This window comes from Oncorhynchus tshawytscha, linkage group LG16 (assembly GCF_018296145.1).
Source record: "Oncorhynchus tshawytscha isolate Ot180627B linkage group LG16, Otsh_v2.0, whole genome shotgun sequence".
In the NCBI taxonomy this organism is placed as follows: Eukaryota; Metazoa; Chordata; class Actinopteri; order Salmoniformes; family Salmonidae; genus Oncorhynchus; species Oncorhynchus tshawytscha.
This window is the reverse complement of record NC_056444.1, coordinates 47,665,895-47,689,249: the sequence shown is the minus strand read 5'-3', so window position 1 is coordinate 47,689,249 and position 23,355 is coordinate 47,665,895. Positions and strand designations below refer to the sequence as shown.

At 42.8% G+C, this 23,355-nt stretch overlaps 2 protein-coding genes across 6 annotated transcripts; one reads left to right on the top strand and one right to left on the bottom strand.

Moving 5' to 3' along the window:
• Positions 1-321: 321 nt before the first annotated feature.
• On the bottom strand, positions 322-2,552 carry LOC112215776 (proteasome subunit alpha type-7). Its single transcript, XM_024375169.2, has 7 exons — positions 2,250-2,552; positions 1,967-2,093; positions 1,550-1,674; positions 1,354-1,476; positions 1,081-1,200; positions 894-956; positions 322-787 (listed from the first exon to the last, which is right to left on the bottom strand). The coding sequence occupies exons 1-7, from the start codon at positions 2,343-2,345 to the stop codon at positions 701-703; spliced, it is 741 nt and encodes a 246-aa protein (XP_024230937.1). The 5' UTR covers positions 2,346-2,552; the 3' UTR covers positions 322-700.
• Positions 2,553-2,767: 215 nt separating this feature from the next.
• Positions 2,768-16,556, top strand: LOC112215775 (calcium-responsive transactivator). 5 transcript variants are annotated; one of them, XM_024375164.2, is made up of 11 exons: positions 2,768-2,976; positions 4,131-4,207; positions 4,394-4,478; positions 4,655-4,802; positions 5,434-5,664; positions 11,434-11,607; positions 13,123-13,224; positions 13,809-13,901; positions 14,145-14,264; positions 14,541-14,730; positions 14,885-16,556. In XM_024375164.2, exons 1-11 carry the CDS (start codon positions 2,908-2,910, stop codon positions 15,009-15,011), a joined length of 1,416 nt encoding a protein of 471 aa, XP_024230932.1. In that variant the 5' UTR covers positions 2,768-2,907; the 3' UTR covers positions 15,012-16,556. The 5 variants fall into 5 exon arrangements, with proteins under 5 accessions (XP_024230932.1, XP_024230934.1, XP_024230933.1 ...); XM_024375166.2 differs by having other exon boundaries at positions 2,769-2,976; positions 14,541-14,665; XM_024375165.2 differs by lacking the exon at positions 13,123-13,224 and having other exon boundaries at positions 2,769-2,976.
• Positions 16,557-23,355: the final 6,799 nt, after the last annotated feature.

Below are 23,355 nucleotides of genomic sequence, written 5' to 3'. Positions count from 1 at the left end.
TAGCTAGAGCTAGAAGTAGCTAGATGACATGCACACTTCCTAAACTATTCAAGGGATCAATTTGAAGATGAAACTGAGGGGAAAATATCTTTAGGTAATTTCTGTGTTCCAGGTATTGTAAATATTACTTATTAATATAATTATAAATAACTTAATTACAGACCAAATGTCTGCCAGAACTAATGACTTTCCATGTATTTGTTCGTTTTCTATCATCAGCACAAGTGATGTTACATTGTTACAAATCTAATAAAGATGGGAAATTGCTGATTCGCTTGTTCTTATTAATTTTCTCTGTTCAATGATAGTAACTGAACGTTGTAGTTTAAATACAGATATTTATTCATTGCAAGAATAAGGCAAAGTCTTAAGTTTTCATATGGTCGATTAGGGCAGCAGTGTTTCTCCATCCATTTAATTGGGACTCCCAGGATAGGAGGAGTTTTGTTTTAGCCCAACACTAGTCTCGGCACCCAGAAGAGTCTCTCCCAGCACTACCATAGCCAACCCGATTCAGCCAAACAAGAGCCCGGTGACTAGTCAAAAGAAGTGTGCTAGAACAAAAATATGCACTCCTTAGGAGTCCCTCCAGCATTGGATAGAGAAACGATGAGATAATTAATGTAAACAATGAGAATCCTGATGCAATATTGAAGATGGATGAAGGCATGTTTGGTCATGAACTTCATTCAGAAAGTGTTCATGTTTTCTTCTTTTGTTTCTCTGCTTCCTCCTTTTCCTTTTCAATAGCCGTGACATATTCCTCAATTTCCTCTTGGACCAGAATCTATTTACAGTGGAAAAGAGGTCGTTAGGTGAACAATTACGTTGCATCATTACACAGGTGAGATCCTCTTGACAGATTTGCAGAGGTGTCATGATTTCAAACAGACCTTCATTGATTCATCCCGCTTCATAATGGCCAGCTCAATGTTCTTTCCACCTGACTGGACAACCTGTGAACACATGGAGCAAACCTTGTGACAGGAATATCTGAGATTTCAATCATTAATAGCGGGTGCTCATGCAATATCGTTGCTGCCAATCAAAAGTTTGGATCTGGACTGGCAAAAACCTCACCTCAAGTAGAGCTCTGATGGCCAGTTTAATGGTGTCTGTATCGGATTCCATATGCTCCTCTTTATAGTTCTTCTCTAGAAACTCACGTACAGTCTTGGCAGATCTTCCAATGGCATTTGCCTATGTACACAACCACAGTTAGGTTTTCCCATTTTGCTCATATTTAATCGCATTACAACTTGAGGTACGTTGGGTAATTCATTGGGGTGATGACAAACCTGTCAAAGCACCTTATAAATTATTCAGATGTATGGGTCAGAATTACACCCCTACCTTCCAAGCATGATATGTTCCTGAAGGGTCAGTTTGGTACAGATGGGGTGTTCCATCGAAATCAAACCCCACAATGAGGGAGGAGATGCCAAAGGGCCTTCGCCCACTGCTTTGGGTGTAGCGCTGAAAGTGGGAATATGTAGAAATGATAAATCTGCACATGTGTATTGTACTGTTGTGTGTGTGTGTGGGGTACCTGTTTGATGCTGGAAATGAAGCGTGTGATGTACTCCACAGTCACAGGGTCTTCCACTGTAAGCCTGTGACTCTGACACTCCACCCTAGCCCTGTTAACAACGATCCTGGCATCTGCCGTCAACCCTGCAGGCCATGGGATAAGGAGATCAAGTATGTTACACCAATTAAACCTCTCACCCAACAAGGGGAACAAACAATCAAATAGCTCAATTTCAGCAGTAAAAATGAAATGTATCATTCAAGGTAGGCCTACATGATCAAATGTTGATGACATCAATTATACCATACACATGGTAGGCTAATTACATATTTGCAATCAACCACTTCACACCATCTGTGGCTTGGGTGTGCACTGTGCCTTATTGGTCCTATGTTGGTCTTCTTGCCTTATTGGTCATGTCCTACAGTAAGTTACCTGCAAAGGCCATGAAGACGTTGTCATCCAAGGCACAGATTTTGCGCACTGTTCTGTCATCTTGGAGCTTGGCGACAGTTTTCTTCTCCACTCCTAGCACAACGACGTTTTTTCCTCGCACTCCAACCTGTAAACGAATTAGGCCCAAGTGATACAGTTGCGCCCGTTGTAAGCACAATTTGGGTATACTTCTATTGATAGGCTACGTTTTGCATCGGCACAGTGCTTGACCCATTGTTTTGACCTCAATCAACATTGACAGAAATGAGAAAGGCCTACTTACAGCGGTTGAACCTTTTTTGACCGCCTCCTGTGCGTATTCCACCTGGAATAAGTGGCCATCAGGTGAGAACACTGTGATTGCACGATCGTAGCTCATCTTCCAAGCACTTTACCTGTAAAGAAAAGCCGATTTCTGTGTCTCCTCGACTGGCCCTCGCTCTTTAACAAAAGCGAAAGTGATCAGACTTGAATGAAACAGCACATTCAAATTGAACACAGCGCCTCATCCGGACTTTAGTGTGCAACAGCCTTGATTTATTGCGGCCATCGTTGGTTTACGTTGGAGAGCGAGCGCATTGGATGTCGTGAATCAAAGAACACCCCTACTACAGTGAGAAATTATACTGTAGCCTATAGCTGACTGAATGGGTTATACCAACACATTACTGAGTGAGTCTCGAAAAATACGATATTTTCATAGACATGATGGAATTCTGATCAACCATCAATCTTAATAACAGAATCAAATGTAGTATCAATTTGCATCCAGGGAAATAGTGGTGTACTTATAATGTATTTTCATTTCGGAGCAATCCAGGGATTCACACACCCCTATTATTTTCTGAACATGGAAAACCTAACTATGTTATACTGCACGCAAGATAATAGGCAACATATTAGAATAAAAGGAGCGTTTCTTACCGTTTCCTTATATAACAATGTCGGTGGCATTTTCATCGGCGCGCCCAAGGAGCAAAGGGGAGGTGACACAGCAAACGATACAAAAGGTAGGCTAATGCCATGTCTTTCTCTAGTACGTCGTCTTAACAGGAAATATTTGATTCTGGTCGATTTGAGAGCGTGGAGAGAGTCAGCCAGTGCCAACGGTGGGAAAGTAGTCAACATCTGCACATAACTGGTACAATAGAGCGAGCCAAACAAAGTGACGCGATCATAAGACGCCAATGAAAACAAATGGACATTCATCAAAGCCTACTTTTTATTGCGTCGTTACTGTTGTGCTCTTCACTGCACAGTGTGGCTTTTAACGGAAGCCGACATAACGGCTACTATGTTATGCGTTAGAACAACACATGTTGTCTAATAATAGACTATAGCATCCGAGACCAAACAAATCTAGTTTGTCCCGAGGCTGACTGAATTTTTGCTTATTCTGGTGCATGCACTTCATGGGATTTTTTTTGTTAACTGTTATTTGAGTATTTTTTTGTTTGTTGTTTTTCTTTTAGCAACATTTTATCCATTACAAAATGCACTCTATATGATAGGCTATTGTTACAAAAACAATAGTTGATAGCCAGCCGTGCCAAAGATGTGAGAAGACTAGCGAGAATTCTTTAGACAGCCAGTGGTAAGAGGCAGGTGCACTGGATGAATGGATAGTCTGACAGGGGCGATGATGATGGAAGGTGTGGGTTTACGTGCAACATCATTGGACCTTTGTTTATCCTCGAAGGAACGGGGAGGACTCTTATTGGTGCTTGTCAAATTGTTGAGAGTATATAAATATATATATATATATATATATGTGTGTGTATATACATATATATATTACGGTTAGAGCGCCTTCTTTGGATCGTAGCCTATAGAGGACAGGTTCCCCTTTCTTGTACCCTCGCTTTTTGTCACTGATGTCAGAATGTTGTGATTGGCTGAAAAATAATGGTCGACTTTTGGAGTTGCAGGAAAAAAAGACCATGGCTCCGTCCGACTTAAACAGTCTCTTCTGCCCTAGGCTCTTTCTGGCAACGTTAAATATACTCCAAGAAAAACAGCTGACCCAGATAATTTTGTTCAGAGAGTAGGAAGGGGGGGGCTTACGTGAGCGCAAGTCCCGAGAATCCAGGACACTTTATTATAGTGTCATAACTCTGTTATAATAGGCTGCTGGCCTAACATTATTTTTTTTTATCTCCCCAAGATGCTGGATGAAAATCACCATCTGATACAGTGCATAATGGATTACCAGAGCAAAGGAAAAACAGCAGAATGCACACAGTAGGAGTTACACCTGTCCTCATAGTGTTGTCACAGATGCATGTTATGTAGGTTACTATAGCAGATGTGTACTTGTATGAAGATGTGATTCTAAGCACGAAGAATGGCATATCACAGTTTAATGATCGTCATCATGTTGAAGGCTCTTGTGATTAGTGATTAACCTGTCTTTCTGTGCTTTGACAGGTATCAGCAGATCCTTCACAGAAACCTAGTTTATCTGGCCACGATAGCAGATTCTAATCAGAACATGCAGTCATTGTTACCTGCAGTAAGTCTGTGTGGAGTTACGCAATACAATAGAGCCCCATGTTGGTCTTCTTCTCGCTCTTGCTCTCGCTCTCGCTCTCTCTCTCCCTTACCCGGCCTCAATAGCGCTTCTTTAACTGTAACACAATTCCCAGAGCTGTAAATTCACATGTCTCTCCTCTCCTCCTGTTCTCTCAGCCTCCTACCCCTAACATGGGGAGTATAGGTGCTGGAGGAATGGGACAGAGTGGAGGCAGAGGGCCCCTACACTCCCAGAGTAACCTCAATGACACCATGACCCCTGGCCTGCCCCCTACCTCTATGTTGCAGAGTCAGATGAGCAATGGTGAGAGCTCCGTATCCACACACACACACACACACACACACACACACACACACACACACACACACACACTCGCTATCCACTGTATGTGTGTACTATCTGAATGCTCGCCTCTCTGCCAAACTGACTGTCTGCTGCATGTATGTCGTCTGTCTACCTCTCCTATGGCAGCATATTTGATCTCGTCCTCTGCTCTGTCCAGAGATCATTCTATGAGTGCATCTCCATATTTTAAAGTGGCTTCCTCTTCCACACTGATCCCTGAATACAGGATACTGTAAGTGGATGCTAACTGGGCATTTCATTCCGTCCAGTTCTCTCACATCACTGCACATTAAGTAATGGAGACGAGGAGAGGAAGCCACTTCAGACTATTTAGATGCACCTCTTTATAGCCATACAGGTCTTTACCCTCTCGTCCATTTGCCGCTCCACTAATTCTTCTCTCGTCGTCTCTCCACATAATATACACACCCTTGATTCAAAACTTCATTCTATGCCTACTGAGTCCTACACAAGCCTCCTGTGGTGTAGCGATGAACTGGATGTGTTTCGTGTTCGTGGTGCCTGTGACCATGCTGGCACTGCGTGTGCCTGAGTGGCTGGCTGCTCTGACTGCTCTGTGTGTCGTCAGGCCCCAGCCACGCTCCCATGCAGCAGCAGGCGGGTCAGACACAGTCGGCTGGGCCGTCATCCACGTCCCTCAGCCTGCCAGCCAGCACCCACGGCTCAGCCTCCGGCTACAGCCACCCCGTGCCCCCCTCCTCCCAGGGCAGCATGATCCAGGGCCTTGGCCCAGGCTACGGTTCTTCCTCTTCCTCTTCTACCTCCTCCCGCAGCAACCTCAACATGCAGTCTAACACAGGTGAGCCAGCCAGGTGTAGAGGAATCAGCGACAAGGGATCAGTGGCATAGGAATACATCATCAAAGCCAATGATATGAAATCGTTATTGGAAACACTATTCCTTTGGAGATACATAATTGCTAATTCCGCTGTTCTATTTCGTTTTCTCCAGCAAGTCTTGTTGCTAAGTGCATTGGTAACGATTGTTGAGTCCACTCATAGCGTATTGTGATTGGCAGGAAGTGAGCAGGGAGGGTGAGAGGCCAGCCCCCACTAGAGTAAATGTCAGAGCTCTGGAAGGGTAGGGGGGATGATCAGGGAGGAAGAGAAGCAAAAAGGTTGAACATCAGAGGATGAATCATAGAGCAAGGATTATCATCTTGAGTCAGCCTCTGGCGATTTGTTTCCTTGAGCGGATGGTCGTGGGGCTGGAACAAGACCGCGAGAAGCCCAAACAGATATAATATTTGACTAAAACATAATAATATTAAACCTTGCTTACATTTGTATACGATCACGTGTCTCTATTATGAGTGGCAATTCTTGAACAGATTTCCAAAATGAAAATCACCTGGAGATGATTTCCTGGTGTCTTAATTAACAGTATTTTTTTTGTCCCAAAAAACATTAATAAAAAAACAACGATATTCTGGATACTGAACAAAAATATAAAAGTGTTGGTCCAATGTTTCATGAGCTGAAATAAAATAACCCAAAAATGTTTTATATGCACAAAAAACTTGGTTCTCTCCATTTTAATGCACAGATTTGTTTACATGGTGAGCATTTCTCCTTTGCCAAGATAATCCATCCACCTGACAGGTGTGGTATATCAAGAAGCTGATGAAACAACATGATCATTACACAGGTGCACCTGATTCTGGGGACAATAAAATGCCACTAAAATGTGCAGTATTGTCACACAACACAATGCCACTGAAGTGTACAATTGGCATGCTGACTGCAGGAATATCCACCAGAGCTGTTGCATGAATATTTAATGTTAAGTCGCTTCCTTTGTCGTTTTAAGGAATTTGGCAGTATGTCCAACCGACTTCACAACCGCAGAGCCACGCCAGCCCAGGACTTCCACGTCCGGCTTCTTCACCTGCGGGATGGTCTAAGACGAAGCACCCGGACAGTTGATTAAACTGTGGCACAACCGAATAATTTCTACACAAACTGTCAGAAACCGTCTCAGGGAAACGCTTTTCTATGATCGTCATCTGCACCAGGTTCTTGACCTGACTGCAGTTAGGTGTCGTAACCGACTTCAGTGGGCAAATGCTCACCTTCGATGGCCACTTGCACGCTGAATCCCGGATGAATCCCGGTTTCAAATCAAATCAAAGTTTATTTGTCACATGCACCGAATACAACAGGTGTAGTAGACCTTACTGTAATGGAATTCCTCTTCTTCAGAGGAGGAGTAGCAAGGATCAGACCAATGTGCAGCGTGGTAAGTGTCCATAATGATATATTTAATAAATCAACAGAACACTGAACAAAATAACAAAAGTACAAACAAACAACCGAAACAGTCCCGTATGGTGAAAACACTAACACAGGATACAACCACCCACAAAACACAATAGAAAACAGGCTACCTAAATATGGCTCCCAATCAGAGACAACGACTGACACCTGCCTCTGATTGAGAACCATACTAGGCCAAACACATAGAAATATAACAACAGAACAAAACATAGAAAAACAACAACAGAATGCCCACCCCACCTCACGCCCTGACCAACTAAAATAAAGACATAAAAAAGGAACTAAGGTCAGAACGTGACACTTACAGTGAAATGCTTACCTATAGGCTCTAACCAATAATGCAATAAAGGTGTTAAGTGAACAATCGGTAAGTAAAGAAATAAAACAACAAAAATAAAATAAAACAGTAAAAAGACAGGCTATATACAGTAGCGAGGCTATAAAAGTAGCGAGGCTACATACATACACCGGTTAGTCAGGCTGATTGAGGTAGTATGTACAGTACATGTAGATATGGGTAAAGTGACTATGCATATATGATGAACAGAGAATAGCAGTAGCGTATAAGAGGGGTTGGCGGGTAGTGTGTGGCAGGACACAATACAGATGGCGTCGGTTAGCCAATGTGCGGGAGCACTGGTTGGTCGGCCCAATTAAGGTAGTATGTACATGAATGTATAGTTAAAGTGACTATGCATATATGATGAACAGAGAGTAGCAGCAGTGTAAAAATAGGGTTTTCGGGGAGGCACACAATGCAAATAATCCGGGTAGCCATTTCATTACCTGTTCAGGAGTCTTATGGCTTGGGGATAAAAACTGTTGAGAAGCCTTTTTGTCCTAGACTTGGCACTCCGGTACCCCTTGCCATGTGGTAGTAGAGAGAACAGTCTATGACTGTGGTGGCTGGAGTCTTTGACAATTTTTAGGGCCTTCCTCTGACACCGCCTGGATGGCAGGCAGCTTAGCCCCAGTGATGTACTGGGCTATACGCACTACCCTCTGGAGTGCCTAGCGGTCAGAGGCTGAGCAGTTGCCGTACCAGGCATTGATGCAACCAGATGCTCTCGATGTTGCAGCTGTAGAACCTTTTGAGGATCTCAGGACCCATGCCAAATCGTTTTAGTTTCCTGAGGGGGAATAGGCTTTGTCATTCTCTTTTCACGACTGTCTTGGTGTGTTTGGACCATTCTAGTTTGTTGTTGATGTGGACACCGAGGAACTTGAAGCTCTCAACCTGGTCCACTACAGCCCCGTCGATGAGAATGGGGGCGTGCTCGGTCCTCCTTTTGCGGTAGTCCCCAATCATCTCCTTAGTCTTGGCTACGTTGAGGGATAGGTTGTTATTCTGGCACCACACGGCCAGGTCTCTGACCACCTCCCTATAAGCTCTCTCGTCGTTGTCTGTGATCAGGCCTACCACTGTTGTGTCGTCTGCAAACTTAATGATGGTGTTGGAGTCGTGCCTGGCCATGCAGTCGTGGGTGAACAGGGAGTACAGGAGGGGACTGAGCACGCACCCCTGTGGAGCTCCAGTGTTGAGGATCAGCATGGCAGATGTGTTGCTACCTACCCTCACTACCTGAGGGGGGCCCATCAGGAAGTCCAGGATCCAGTTGCAGAGGGGGTGTTTAGTCCCAGGATCCTTAGCTTAGTGATGAGCTTTGAGGGTACTATGGTGTTGAATGCTGAGCTGTAGTCAATGAATACCATTCTCAAGTAGGTGTTCCTTTTGTCCAGGTGGGAAAGGGCAGTGTGGAGTGCAATGCTGTGCAGTGTGCTGATGCTCTCATGCATGCCTCAGTGTTGCATGCCTCGAAGCGAGCATAGAAGTGATTTAGCTCGTCTGATAGACTCGTGTCACTGGGCAGCTCGCAGCTGTGCTTCTCTTTGTAGTGTGTAATAGTTTACAAGCCCTGCCACATAAGATGAGCATCGGAGCCGGTGTAGTATGATTCAATCTTAGCCCTGTATTGATGCTTTGCCTGTTTGATGGTTCGTCGCAGGGCATAGCAGGATTTCTTGTAAGCTTCCGGGTTAGAGTCCCGCATCTTGAAAGCGGCAGCTCTACCCTTTAGCTCAGTGCGAATGTTGCCTGTAATCTATGGCTTCAGGTTGGGATATGTCCGTACAGTCACTGTGGGGACGACGTCCTCAATGCACTTATTGATAAACCAGTGACTGATGTGGTGTATTCCTCAATGTCATCGGAAGAATCCCGGAACATGTTCCAGTCTGTGATAGCAAAACAGTCCTGTAGTTTGGCATCTGCTTCATCTGACCATTTTTTATAGACCGAGTCACTGGTGCTTCCTGCTTTAATTTTTGCTTGTAAGCAGGAATGGCCACTCCAATACCTTGACTTTGTTGTCCTTAAGCCATTTTGCCACAACTTTGGAAGTTTTCTTGGAGTCATTGTCCATTTGGCAGACCCATTTGTGACCAAGCTTTAACTTCCTGACTGATGTCTTGAGATGTTGCTTCAATGTGCATTCCTCATGATGCCATCTATTTTGTGAAGTGCACCAGTACCTCCTGCAGCAAAGCACCCCTACAACATGATGCTGCCACCCCCATGCTTCACGGTTGGGATGGTGTTCTTCGGCTTGCAAGTGTCCCCTTTTTTCTCAAATAAAACGATGGTCATTATGGCCAAATAGTTCTATTTTTCTCCATCAGACCAAAGGACATTTCTCCAAAAAGTACGATATTTGTCCCCATGTGCAGTTGCAAACCGTAGTCTGCCTTTTTTTATGTAGGTTTTGGAGCAGTGGCTTCTTCCTTGCTGAGCGGCCTTTCAGGTTATGTTGATATAGGACTCGTTTTACTCTGGATATAGATACTTGTGTACTTGTTTCCTCCAGCATCTTCACAAGGTCCTTTGCTGTTGTTCTGGGATTGATTTAGCACTTTTCGCACCAAAGTACGTTCATCTCTAGTTGACAGAACGTGTCTCCTTCCTAAGCAGTATGACGGCTGCGTGGTCCCATGGTGTTTAAACTTGCGTACTGTTTGTACAGATGAACGTGGTACCTTCAGGCGTTTGGAAATGAACCAGACTTGTGGAGGTCTACCTTTTTTTCTGAGGTCTTGGCTGCTTTCTTTTGATTTTCCCATGATGTCAAGCAAACAGGCACTGAGTTTGAAGGTAGGCCTTGAAATACATCCACAGGTACACCTCCAATTGACTCAAATTATGTCAATTAGCCTATCAGAAGCGTCTAAAGCCATGACATAATTTTCTGGACTTTTCCAAGCTGTTTAAAGGCACAGTCACCTTAGTGTATGTAAACTTCTGACCCACTGGAATTGTGATGTAGTGAAATAATCTGTCTGTAAACAATTGTTGGAAAAATTACTTGTGTTATGCACAAAGTAGATGTCCTAACCAACTTGCCAAAACTATAGATTGTTAACAAGAAATTTGTGGAGTGGTTGAAAAACGAGTTTTAATGATTCCAACCTAAGTGTATGTAAACTTCCAACTTCAACTGCATATGTGTAGTCTGGAGGTTGGGATTTAGGATGTACTGTAGTGTTCCCTGTATCAGTAGGGCCTAGAGAGCGAGGGAGAGATAGGGAGGGAGGTCTGTCCTCCCAGGATTCTAGAAAATTAGGATTGTATTGATTTAGACAGGAGACAGGACATCGGTGGATGATTCACTGACCCAAGGATCCCCTGAAGGTATTCCACAGCTTTTCAACATCATTCTCAATAACCTCCCCTGTGCCCTCTCTGTTAGAAAACCTTCTCTAGTCTTTATACACTTGAACTTCACCCTCCAAAACCTCTGAAAGTCTGCATTGTCCTATATGAACGACAAGAAGAACCAAACACATTCAGTTCATCAGACTGGTAGGCAGCCCCATCCTTCCTCTGGAGTCCAGTATTTGCTAGTCTAGCCCCAGTCACCTCCCTGCTTCAGGCTCTCCTCTCTTCTCCTGACCTCTAACCCCTGACATGCAGCCCTGCAGCCCACCCTCGTCTGCCTGGTTGTCCATGTGTATTTATCTCTGTTTTATGAACTGACCCCGCTTTGGCTTCTTTTCCATTTCCTCCAGAGCATTTTAAAGCCCCTCTCTCTCCCAGATTCTTTGAATATTTGAAACAGACCCCTCCCTTTCTGGCTACTCTCTGACTGTCATGACCCCTCCCTATTTCTTTTCCTTCTTTTGATTCTGCCTGTATCTGTTCCGGTTATGTATGTTGTTGATGACAATGATGAAGATGTTGACATTGTGTGTGTTAATGTGTAAGATCTCTCCCCATAACGCCCCCCACCCCCTTTTAGTCTCCATGATGCACCAGCAGTCGGCTACACCTCATTACCCCTCAACCCAGACTGGTGGCGGACAGCAGCAGTACCAGGGTCAGCAGGCTGCTATGGGCATGTTGGGGCAGAGCGGACAAGGCAACAACATGATGAGCCAGAGGCCCATGGGGACCTACCGACCCACACAGCAAGGTAGGTGACCATGGGTCTCTGTCTTTCTCCAGGCTGCTGCGGTTTGGTCATGGGCTGCAGATGCACTGTGGTTTATATATGGAGGAAATGGCTGTGTGGTTCAGGATGGAGATGATTTCTAGAGGAACTCCTGAAGATGTAGCAACTGCGGATGCAGACGACATGGACGTTGGATTGAAAGGTGGAGAGGTTAATGGTTAGCAGGTGTTTAGAAGGTGTGAGCCTAAATAATAGACTATGATATTTATGGTGGATATAATCTGTCACGGATGCGCATACGTTACCATGGTATCGCAGGTGTGTAGCCTAGATCTCACCCATAGTAATGTCCTGCCTGTGACTTTAAGAGGCGGACTGAAGATTTATGGCTGTTTTGTAACTTGGAGTCCCAGTCTCTGTAAATCCCTTTACCCATGGTGTCGGTCAGCATGAGCCTCAAACTAGTCCCGAAACGTCCCCTTGTGTTTGGTGTGGGACGTGGACTAGGCATGTACCTCACAGAGACTCGTCAGTCGCTCGTCTGTAGGATGTCTGAGAAAATGTCTCCAGGGAAACAGAGGCCACTTGCCCCGGGTTGTTTGTTGTGGCTTACCTTGGTCTTATCCCAGCTTGTCCAGGTACGATCACTAGATCTTGTCCACAAGGACTCTATTGTTCCAGTGTATAGTTCATCACTGACAAAGGATATTTGTCAATGGGGAATTGAATCGTTTCATTTTGCCATGAAAGATAATTTGTTCACTAGCTGTTGGCTGCTGTGATAATGGTCCTTTTTGCATTACGTTATTGGATCAATATTTTGTAGAATATTAATATTTAGCGAGACTGTGAGTTGCTGTCTTGCAGATACAGCAATATTTCTAGCAATACTTCTGGCAACGGAAATAAATATATTTGGTTTCTGGTTCAGTCGTTTGTGAAGGAATGGCATCTGGAGTTTCTGCACACCACCACCACAGCGTCTCCCATATGATTGGCCCTTCTGGGATTTCTAAAACCACTCTTATTGGTCCTTTCAGAAAGTCGTATTTCACTTCATTCTCATAGGATTCTATACTTTTTCAGATGATGGTTTGGATAGGGCTCAACATTCTGAAATGAAAATGGATGCCAAAATGATGCATTTTCTTCCCATGATCAATTCACATTTCGGACAACTCCTCCTTCACAATAATTTATTCAGTTTAAATCTACTAATAGGACCTCTTGAACTTGAGTCATTGAACTAAAAAAAAGCTTCTCATTATGTAATTAGCACCCATAAGACACAACTTCTCTTTCTCTCTCACACAAACACACACACACACACACACACACACACACACACACACACACACACACACACACACACACACACACACACACACACACACACACACACACACACACACACACACACTCCCCTCCAACTGCCAAAGCGCCCTGGTCCAGCCCCCTTTAGTCACCAACAACCAACACAGAGGCCCATTGGTCCGACCAGCTGATTAACCAATCCTGGTGTCGCCTGTCTTGCAGGATCGGCACCGCAGTACATGGGACAAGACGATTTCTACGGAGAGCAGTACGGACACACTCAGAGCTCCAGCGAGCCCATAAACCAGCAGTATTACTCTGATGGTAATCATTTAGAGCCTTGACCCTCACACACACAACCCCTCCAACACATACACACCTTTCAGACATCTCAATCACACACACGCATACATGCCATCTAATCTCAGTGTCATCCCACTGCCCTGTCTTCAAGTTATACTGCAGCGCTGAACTCCATATTCCAATCCTCTGGCTTCTTGTCTTTCCTTTCCCTTCGTGTGGGAGTCTTTTGTACGGTGGATTTTTGTGGAAGGATTATGATTTTGATGGCAAAGTGCTGAGTTTGGTCTTAGAACTGTTTCCTCCCGGTGTGCCTCTGTCAATAGTCTTCCCCTCTGGTGTGTGGAAATGGTAGATTTCCCATTTTTGAAAATCGTTTAGGGCAGAGCGCCAACTGATTCTAGCGTGTATTTGTGTGCTCTGTGTGTTTAAGTGTCCGAGGCACTGCAAATGTCTGTTTGTGCTCTTGTCAACTTATGGGTGCACACCTATGTATGTAAACTTTTTACAAACTGTGAAAGAACCAAGCTCTCTACTCTAAATGTGTGAGGAGCCACATTGTTTTTGGTAGATTGGTTTTGGCATGTACTCATTCCTGCCCCCTCCAGGTCATGGGGAGTACTCCTACCAACAATCATCCTACGGTGAACAGGGCTATGAGAGGTCCTTTGATGAGTCCTCACAGCACTACTACGAAGGAGGTATGTTCCCAAAACACATAGACTCATGCCTAATAAGCATAAAGGTTGTGAACTTGTGATAGTATTGTAGGTGCTAGCTATGTGCCACTGTAGGCCCAATCTCAGACACGCCGAACTACAGTAAAATCTTGCGTAATTGTGTCAGATGCTCGATTACTATTAATGTTACATGTATCTGTCCACGAGAGATTACAGTATGAAGTTAAGTCTTGAAGTAGTGAAATTGCTGCTCCTGATCCCCAGGCAACTCTCAGTACAGTCAGCAGCAGGCCCAGTACCAGCAGGGGTCAGGCCAGCAGCAGCCCTTCAGCCAACAACAGTACCCCTCACAGCAGGGCTACAGCGGACAGCCACAGGGCTACGGTAAGGAACACACACACACACACACACACAGACACACACACACACACACACACACGCTTGCATGAATGCACAGACATACAGTGGCAGACACACAGACATACACATCCCTATGTTTTGCTATGGGCATATTGATGCTGCTGATAGTTGGAATTGTTGGGCTGGTTGGGAATTGAACATTCATATCAGGACATTTATTTTTTAAAGATGATGATTGTTTCACTGTTACAACCGTCAGTGTGATTCAAGACTTGGTTGATTGACTGATTTGGTCTCCAGGTCCAGGTCAGGGTGCGCAGTCCCAGTACTCCCAGTACCAGCAGGGTCAGGGCCAGCAGTACAGCTCCTACCGCTCCCAGGCTTCCTCTGGGGCACAGACACAGAGGCCCTACGCCTACGAACAGGTACAACTACAGCTACCCCCAACCCCACGTTTTGAGGAGGACCGTGCTGTCCAACAAAACATTGGGTAAATTGGGCAACTCACACCGCAAATGACCACAGTGGCGATGCCCATGGGTTGCTTTGAATCATGAGAAAGTATTCATGAACAAAAGTATTCCCCATCTCATGCTAACCTGACATGACTAAAGATGTTTATTTTCTAACTCCCTCTCTTTTAGGGTCAATACGGAAACTACCAGCAATAAGGCACCACCTCCTGGGCAAACTGGTGGACAAGTTAGGCAAGGGAACAGTTCTGTGAATAACCCCCAACAGTCGTGTGTAAACCAGTCTCTGAGTAAATGAGTTAGATTTATCTCTGAATCTTTTTAGTTTGCTGAGACACGGATTATCAGGCTAGACTAAGTCAGATTCATGTTCTGCTGGTTCACTATTTTCTAACTGAGTACAGCTGAACTGGTTCAGGAGATCCTGCATGAAACACCTTTCATCTCTGCTTTCTCTTCTTTTGCTCACCCTATAAGATGATTTGAATTATTGGGGTATCTGGTAACAAATCGGGGAACCCTCAATAGCATTATTATAAGCTATATTATAAGCCTCATAAGCGTTGAAAAGACTCATATGTTTAATTCGAACCTTGCCTTTAAATGTCTTCCTTTTTTTTGGTCTCTGTCCTCGCTATCAACCTCCGTCTGGTTCTCTCACCCTACTTTTCTGTCTGTCTTTCACAGGGTGCACAATACAAGTGCTGTCCTCTGTCGAAGATTGCAATTTAAAATGTGCCCTGGTCACAAAAAGAACGTTTGGTCATACATTCAGCATCTTTTATTCAGTGTAAAGCTTAACTTGATTAAGGTGAAAATGGGACTTGTCAGTAGTGTTCAACCTGAAGTGTTCAGGTTGTGTTTGAAACTGTGAAGTTGTGTAGATCGGCGTGTGGTGTTACCGACTGTTCAGTGTTACCACTCTGTCTGTGTATGAAGAACAAATGTTTGAGTAAGGTTATAGGCACAATAGATGGTAGATTGACATGAGAGTGCAACTATCAACAACCATCATAATATTACAACTAATATGGACAATTCATTTCCATGATTGATCCTTTTTGTTAATTCTTTAATTTTGTCTGATTGCATTTTTAATTTTTTAACTAAGCTTTTTTTTTTTATTAAGAACAATTATTTGTAGATTTTTATATGTTGGGACTTTTTCCATTTACACTGAACAAAAATATAAACGCAACATGCAACAATTTCAAAGATTTTCATGAGTTACAGTTTATATAAGGAACAGTCAATTGAAATGAATTCATTAGGCCCTAGTCTATGGATTTCACATTACTGGGAATACAGATATGATTCTGTTGGTCACAGATAACTTTGAAAAAAAGGGAGGGGCGTGGATCAATTATGTTCATTGTTCATAGCGTATGCCTGCCCATACCATAACCCCACCGCCACCATGGGGCACTCTGTTCACGATGCTGCCATCAGCAAACTGCTTGCTTACACGAACCCATTCACGCTATCTGTCATCAGCCCTGTACAGTTGAAACCAGGATTCATCCATCAAGAGCACACTTCTCCAGTGTGCCAGTGGCCATCAAAAGGTGAGCATTTTCCCACCGAAGCCGGTTAAGATGCCGAAATGTAGTCAGATCAAGACCCAGGTGAGGACGTTGAGTACGCTAATGAGCTTCTCTGAGACCGTTTCTGACCGTTTGTGCGGACATTCTTTGGGTGTGCAAACCCACAGTCCGGGATGAAGCCGGATGTGGAGGTCCTGGGCTGGGGTAGTTACATGTGGTCTGCGGTTGAGAGGCCAGTTGGACGTACTGCCAAATTCTCTAAAACAATGTTGGAGGCGGCTTATGGTAGAGAAATTAACTTTCAACTCTGCAAACAGCTCTGGTGGACATTCCTGTAGTCAGCATGCCAATTGCACGCTCTCTCAACTTGAGACATCTGTGGCATTGTGTTGTGTGACAACTGCACAATTTAGTGGCCTTTTATTGTCCCCACCACAAGGTGCACCTGTGTAATGATCATGCTGTTTAATCAGCTTCTTAATATGCCACACCTGTCAGATGGATGGATTATCTTGGCAAATGAGAAATGCTCACTAACAGGGATGTAAACACGTGTGCACAAAATTTGAGCTTTTTGTGTGTATGGAACATTTCTGGGATCTTTTATTTCAGCTCATGAAACATGGGACCAACATTTTACATGTTGCGTTTACATTTTTGTTCAGTATATTTATTTATAAATGTACAATTTCTTTTATCAGATGTTTTAATTTGTCTATGTCTCATTCTCTGTTATGCACTTTTACTTATCGTAGTTGTTTCTAAGAAATGATTTCCAAACAGCCAAAGTAAAGTAACACACAGGGAGAGGATTTTAGAATGTTTTTAGCAATCCGCACAATACCTTTTTCAATACGTGCAATACAGTCAGTCACTGGAGCAGAGGATGAGACTATCATTAGGCTTGATAATGGACTTTAATGACTCTCTGTGTGCTACCACACACTATAGCCTATTAGGGTACAAAAATGAAAAGTCTTAGCCTTCTATCTAGTTGAGTACATAATCCAAAGTTTTTTTTTTTTTTGCCAATTGTGTTTGGGGTTTGCTTCAACTGTCTTAACCCATATAGAGGGATGTTTTGTAATGTATTACATTCTAACCAATGTGATGAAGTCTTAGCCTATGTGTGTGAGTGCATATGGCATACATGTTTGGTGTATGTTTTACAGAAACAAAACAAGTTTGCCATTTGTCTTATTCAATGTATTTTATTCAAAGTGATCCTAGATCAAGTGTTGGTTGGTAAGTCCTTAGGAGTGTTATAGAAGACAAGTTTGTCCCACAAACACACTTGCCTTATAATTTCTATGACAATGTACAATATGTAAAGATATGTTGTGGTTGTCTTTATTTACCTCAAACGATTTGATCATTTTATGAAAATCATGGTTTGGTTTGTTGTATAGGTATATCCCCTGTAATAATCCTAGTAATGTCAGACTGGAACTTTACTATAAAATGCTGAAAAGGGGACAGCAAAACTCATTATACTTGCCAATAAAGTGGGATATGTTTTATGTTGTCAATAAAGTGGGATATCTGAGGTACCTGGCTGTCAAACAGCTCAATAACTGTATGTTAACTCAACTCTACAGTGACAATCATAGGCTTCTTTAGACTGCATAATATATAATTGTATTCATTTCCTGTGAATTGGATATGTACTGTTTTGCTTATAATGCAATACATTGCGTGTGTGTGACAGAATAAAGGGTTTGTTTGTGCATAACCACATATGAATGTTTAATCGATTGTTCATCTTCGTCTTTTGTTACGGTTTAATATGTAAAATAAATTTACTTGCACCTTGTTTTGTGTCTGTCTTGTATAAAGCAATGTTCCATTACACGACCCATGCTTTGACTTTACATGCTTTTTGAACCTCGGTGCTACCGTAGCTAGCTCGCAGCTGAAGTGAAGTTGTTGTTCCAAACAGTTAGCATTGGTATAAAAGCTTCATGTTTGTTTAGCGTTGTTAGATTGCGAGGTTTTGTAAAATATTTAGAGATAGATGGACATTTTGTTTGGCCGATTTCATTAGTAGGCTTGTCGAAAGTGACTTGTCTCGTTAGCTAGCTAACTATCACATTATCCTGCTATAGTAACGTTACTGTTAGCTAGTTGACGAGGTCAGGGCGACACTTCTGGCTGTCTCCCTTTGACATGACATTCATTATTTTGCAATGTTAACTATATTGTCAAAGGTTCGGAGCCGAAGATGGCTTGTCCAAGAGATAAGCCGAATATTTGCACACGTTTGCTTTAGGAACGAGGTGAAGGGCAGCTGGTTGACGGGGCTCAGAAGCCACTTGGCAGCACAGAGGGAAAAAACTGGAATCAGGAAAGTCACCTCGTCCTGTGCACAAATCTCAAAAAGAAATAACTGTCAGAAAAAAGCTGGTATGTTTTAACGTGATAAAGCTAACTAGCTCGATTAGCTACCCCCTGTCCTCGACCAACTAAGAAAAGTTAGCCATGCACTGCACACCATGGTTGTTTACATTGCCAAGTTATGTGCTTTCGGGAAGTATTCAAACTCCTTGACCACATTTTGTTACGTTATAGCCTTATTCTAAAATTGATCAAATAAAAAAATGTCCTCATCAATCTACAAACAATACCCCATAATGACAACAGGTTTTTATTTTATTTTTGCGATTGTATTACAAAAAAACACAAAAAAACTATTTATGTAAGTATTCAGACCCTTTGCTATGAGACTCGAAATTCATCTCAGGTACATCCTGTTACCATTGATCATCCTTCAGATGTTTGTACAACTTGATTTGAGTCCATCTGTGGTAAGTAAATTAAATTGATTGGACATGATTTGGAAAGTGACACACCTGTCTATATAATGTCCCACAGTTGACAGTGCATGTCAGAGCAAAAACCAAGCCATGAGGTCCAAGTAATTGTCCTTACGAGCTCTGAGACAGGATTGTCTCGAGTCACAGATCAGGGAAGGGTACCAAAACATTGCTGCAGCATTGATGGTCCCAAGAACACTGTGGCCTTCATCATTCTTAAATGGGGGAAGTTTGAAACCACTAAGACTTACTAGAGCTAGCTGCCCAGCCAAACTGAGCAATTGGGGGAGAAGGGCTGAACATGATGGTCACTCTGACAGAGGTCTAGAGTTCCTCTGTGGAGATGGGAGAACCTTCCAGAAGGACAACCATGTCTGCAGCACTCCATCAAGCAGGCCTTTATTGTAGAGTGGCCAGACAGAAGCCACTCCTCAGTAAAAGGCACATGACAGCCCACTTGGTGTTTGCCAAAAGGCACCTAAAAGACTCAGACCATGAGAAACAAGATTCTCTTGTCTGATGAAACCAAGATTGAACTCTTTGGCCTGAATGCCAAGCGTCATGCCTGGAGGAAACCTGGCACCATCCCTATGGGGAAGCATGGTGGTGGCAGCATCATGCTGTGGGGATGTTTTTCAGCGCCAGGGACTGGGAGAATAGTCAGGATCGAGGGAAAGATGAATGGAGCAAAGTGCAGAGAGATCGTTGATGAAACCCTGCTAAAGACCTCAGACTGGGGCGAAGGTTCACCTTCCAATAGGACAACGACCCTAAGCGCACACAGCCAAGACAACGCAGGAGTGGCTTCTTGACAAGTCTCTGAATGTCCTTGAGTGGCCCAGAGTGGCCCGATCGAACATCTCGAGAGATACTTGAAAATAGTTGTGCAGCGACACTCCCCATCCAACCTGACAGAGCTTGAGAGGATCTGCAGAAAAGAATAGGAGAAACTCCCCAAATACAGGTGTGCCAAGCTTGTAGCGTCATACCCAAGATCGCTGGCAAAGGTGCTTCAATGAACTACAGAGTAAAGGGTCTGAATACTTACAGTACCAGTCAAAAGTTTGGACACACCTACTCATTCAAGAGTTTTTCTTTATCTTTACTATTGTCTACATTGTAGAATGTAGACATTGATACTGTCACTATTATTCTACAATGTAGAAAATCGTTAAATAAATAAAATGGAATGGATAGGTGTCTCCAAACTTTTGACTGGTACTGCATGTAAATGTCATATTTCAGTGTTTTATTTTGATTAAGTTTGCTACAATTTCTAAAAACCTGTTTTTGCTCTATCGTTATGGGGAATTGTGTGTAGATTCATGAGGGGGGAAAATCTATTTTATTCATTTTAGAATAAGGCTATAACGTAACAAAATGTGAAAAAAGTATACTTTCCGAATATACTATAGCTAGATAGCTTACAATGCCTATCCACTAGTTTTACTGCACTTTGGGGAATTCTGGACAGGGCTTACTTGTTCCTTCATGCATTCAAATCAGTGTTCATTTTTGCATTATTTAAAAAATATGTATTCTCGTCTTATTCATTTTGACTAAAATATCATTGTCTTAGTTGCATTCTTGTCATTTGAATAATGATTTGGTCTATTTAATGTCAGAATGAGAAACAGTGGGCCATTTATGTCAACTAAATGCCCTTTCATTTTAGTCACATCACATTTGTATTGCCTCATTAACCTATAGTAAACATAAATCACTGTCTTCCATGTGCACAAACATACATAGACTTGTCCTACCAACATATTCTTCTGCATAACATCCAATTCTCTTGCCAACAGTAGAAATATGACAAACATACACTACCGGTCAAAAGTTTTAGAACACCTACTCATTCAAGGGTTTTCTTTGATTTTCCACATTCGTACAATAATAGTGAAGTCATCAAAACTATGAAATAACACATATAGAATCATGTAACCAATAAAGTGTTAAACAAATCAAAATATACTTTATATTTCAGATTCTTCAAATAGCACCCCTTTACCTTGATGACAGCTTTGAACACTCTTGGCAAGGGCCGTGATATGCTTTATGAATGTAAAATGTGGCCCACAAATGCGTGATAGAAAGAAAAAAAGTGAGTGCTGGTATTATGGACAATATCTTTTGAACGGTAATGCCTAGAATCAAGCCGTTTTCTCTGAGGAATAGAGGGAAACTTGGCTAGTACGTTAATTACAGAACCTGTCTATGAAATGCAGTGGGAAAAGTGTGAGGGTTGAGTGAGACTACAAATTCAAAAGCGTTCCTATACTCAAGGGAGAGAAAAACATAGCTAGACTGTTGTTTTACTATTAAACTTAATGCTGCTGCTGCTTTTTAACATTTAGTTAAGCAGCTTGTGTTTCTTAACCAGGCAAAGGGTATCTAACTAGAAGGCTGGTGGTGACTGGTTAGTTACGTTGAATATATGTATGATTGGAGGCGGAGCGGAGCCTATCAGCCTGTCTGACCACCCACACTCATCGCATGCTCCCCCGCAGCTCACAAGCTGATGTAGGCTAGGCTGGTCCTTCACACTGCTTAACAGAACTGCGCTGTGATTCTGTGCTGCCAATATTAATTGTGCTTATCACTCAAAGCTCTCAATCTCTCCAAAAACTCTTGTCCAGTCCATTTAGTAGTGAGATTTTAGTCACAGATAATGAAATTTTGTCTCGTTTTAGTCAACTGAAATATATTTGTTCCTGGGTCTATTTAGTCAGTTATAGTCTTGTCAATTGCCATTGAAAATAGGTGTGTGATTAATATTTGAGTCACTATTATTTTCCTTTTCCTCACTGTTTAGCACCTACCAAATGTAGTTTGTTCATATTATAGGACTAAATAAATATTTATATAACTGAAATATGGTATTTATTTATGATTGAATGTGTTTAATTACACTTGATTCTGCATTGTTTTATTTACACAATGTACTATACTCATACTCATCACAACTGTACAGGGGTCAGGTTACTGTGATGTCATATTTACTTGTTCAGGGTTTTCCCTTATAATATCAACATCACACATTTACCCTTTAGGATGTCTAGAAACTCTAATCAAAAATGCAAGTACGGGTACGTGTTAAACACTGGCCAAGTCTTAAGTGGAATCCTTGGGACGTCTAACTCTGACGTGTCCCCGTTGAAGATGACATTTAAAACGGTTAAAGGTAAGGGTAGGGTAAGGTCGTCCAAAGGATTCCACTTAGCATCTACCGTTAGACATTTGGTCTCAGCTATCAACTTCTATTTTAACAACATTTTCAGAGCCGGAATCTCAGGAATTCTCAGTGACACGTCTGTCACCCTCGATAAAGGATTTTTCTATGTATTTCTCGGTGAAAAAAACAACAGTGTGTTTGAGCTGACTTTTGACCTCTGTGCCTGGGGTCACACCATGGGTCACACACACTAGCGGATGTTTACTGTGTGCTGCTGCTGACTGGACTTCCAGAGGGCAGTGAGAGCGAGCAGGGTCAGGTCAGGCAGTTAGATGAGCAGTCAGGGCTGGCACACCATAGCTGCGTTTCATTCCACAAAACGTTTTCCTTCCCTCTGTCCTCATTTACTCCCCTCCACAGATCGAATAGAACTGGGCAGATGAAAGCAATATGACAGAAACTCAACCTGGTCTTAGAGCATTTCGTAGTATTATGTATGTAAACCCGAGACACTCCACGAAGTATGATACAGTATGTTACGCTTCATATGGTATGTAGTAATTTGTGGATGTCCTTGACCCATTTCGTATTAAATGTTACGAATTACAATTCATATTATACAGTGGGGCAAAAAAGTATTTAGTCAGCCACCAATTGTGCAAGTTCTCCCACTTAAAAAGATGAGAGAGGCCTGTAATTTTCATCATAGGTACACTTCAACTATGACAGACAAAATGAGAAGAAAATAAATCCAGAAAATCACATTGTAGGATTTTTAATGAATTTATTTGCAAATTATGGTGGAAAATAAGTATTTGGCCAATAACAAAAGTTTATCTCAATACTTTGTTATATACCCTTTGTTAGCAATGACAGAGGTCAAACGTTTTCTGTAAGTCTTCACAAGGTTTTCACACACTGCTGCTGGTACTTTGGCCCATTCCTCCATGCAGATCTCCTCTAGAGCAGTGATGTTTTGGGGCTGTTGCTGGGCAACACGGACTTTCAACTCCCTCCAAAGATTTTCTATGGGGTTGAGATCTGGAGACTGGCTAGGCCACTCCAGGACCTTGAAATGCTTCTTACGAAGCCACTCCTTCGTTGCCCGGG

Excerpts from the sequence above, each read along its gene's own strand:
- LOC112215775 (XM_024375164.2), top strand. The coding sequence starts at position 2,908 with ATGTCGGTGGCATTTTCATCGGCGCGCCCAAGGAGCAAAGGGGAGGTG. Across the intron at positions 4,479-4,654 it reads TGCAGTCATTGTTACCTGCA|CCTCCTACCCCTAACATGGG; the intron begins GTAAGTCTGTGT and ends CTGTTCTCTCAG. Across the intron at positions 4,803-5,433 it reads GCAGAGTCAGATGAGCAATG|GCCCCAGCCACGCTCCCATG; the intron begins GTGAGAGCTCCG and ends GTGTGTCGTCAG.
- LOC112215776 (XM_024375169.2), bottom strand. The coding sequence starts at position 2,345 with ATGAGCTACGATCGTGCAATCACAGTGTTCTCACCTGATGGCCACTTA. Across the intron at positions 1,201-1,353 it reads GAACATATCATGCTTGGAAG|GCAAATGCCATTGGAAGATC; the intron begins GTAGGGGTGTAA and ends TTGTGTACATAG. Across the intron at positions 788-893 it reads AGCGGGATGAATCAATGAAG|ATTCTGGTCCAAGAGGAAAT; the intron begins GTCTGTTTGAAA and ends CACTGTAAATAG.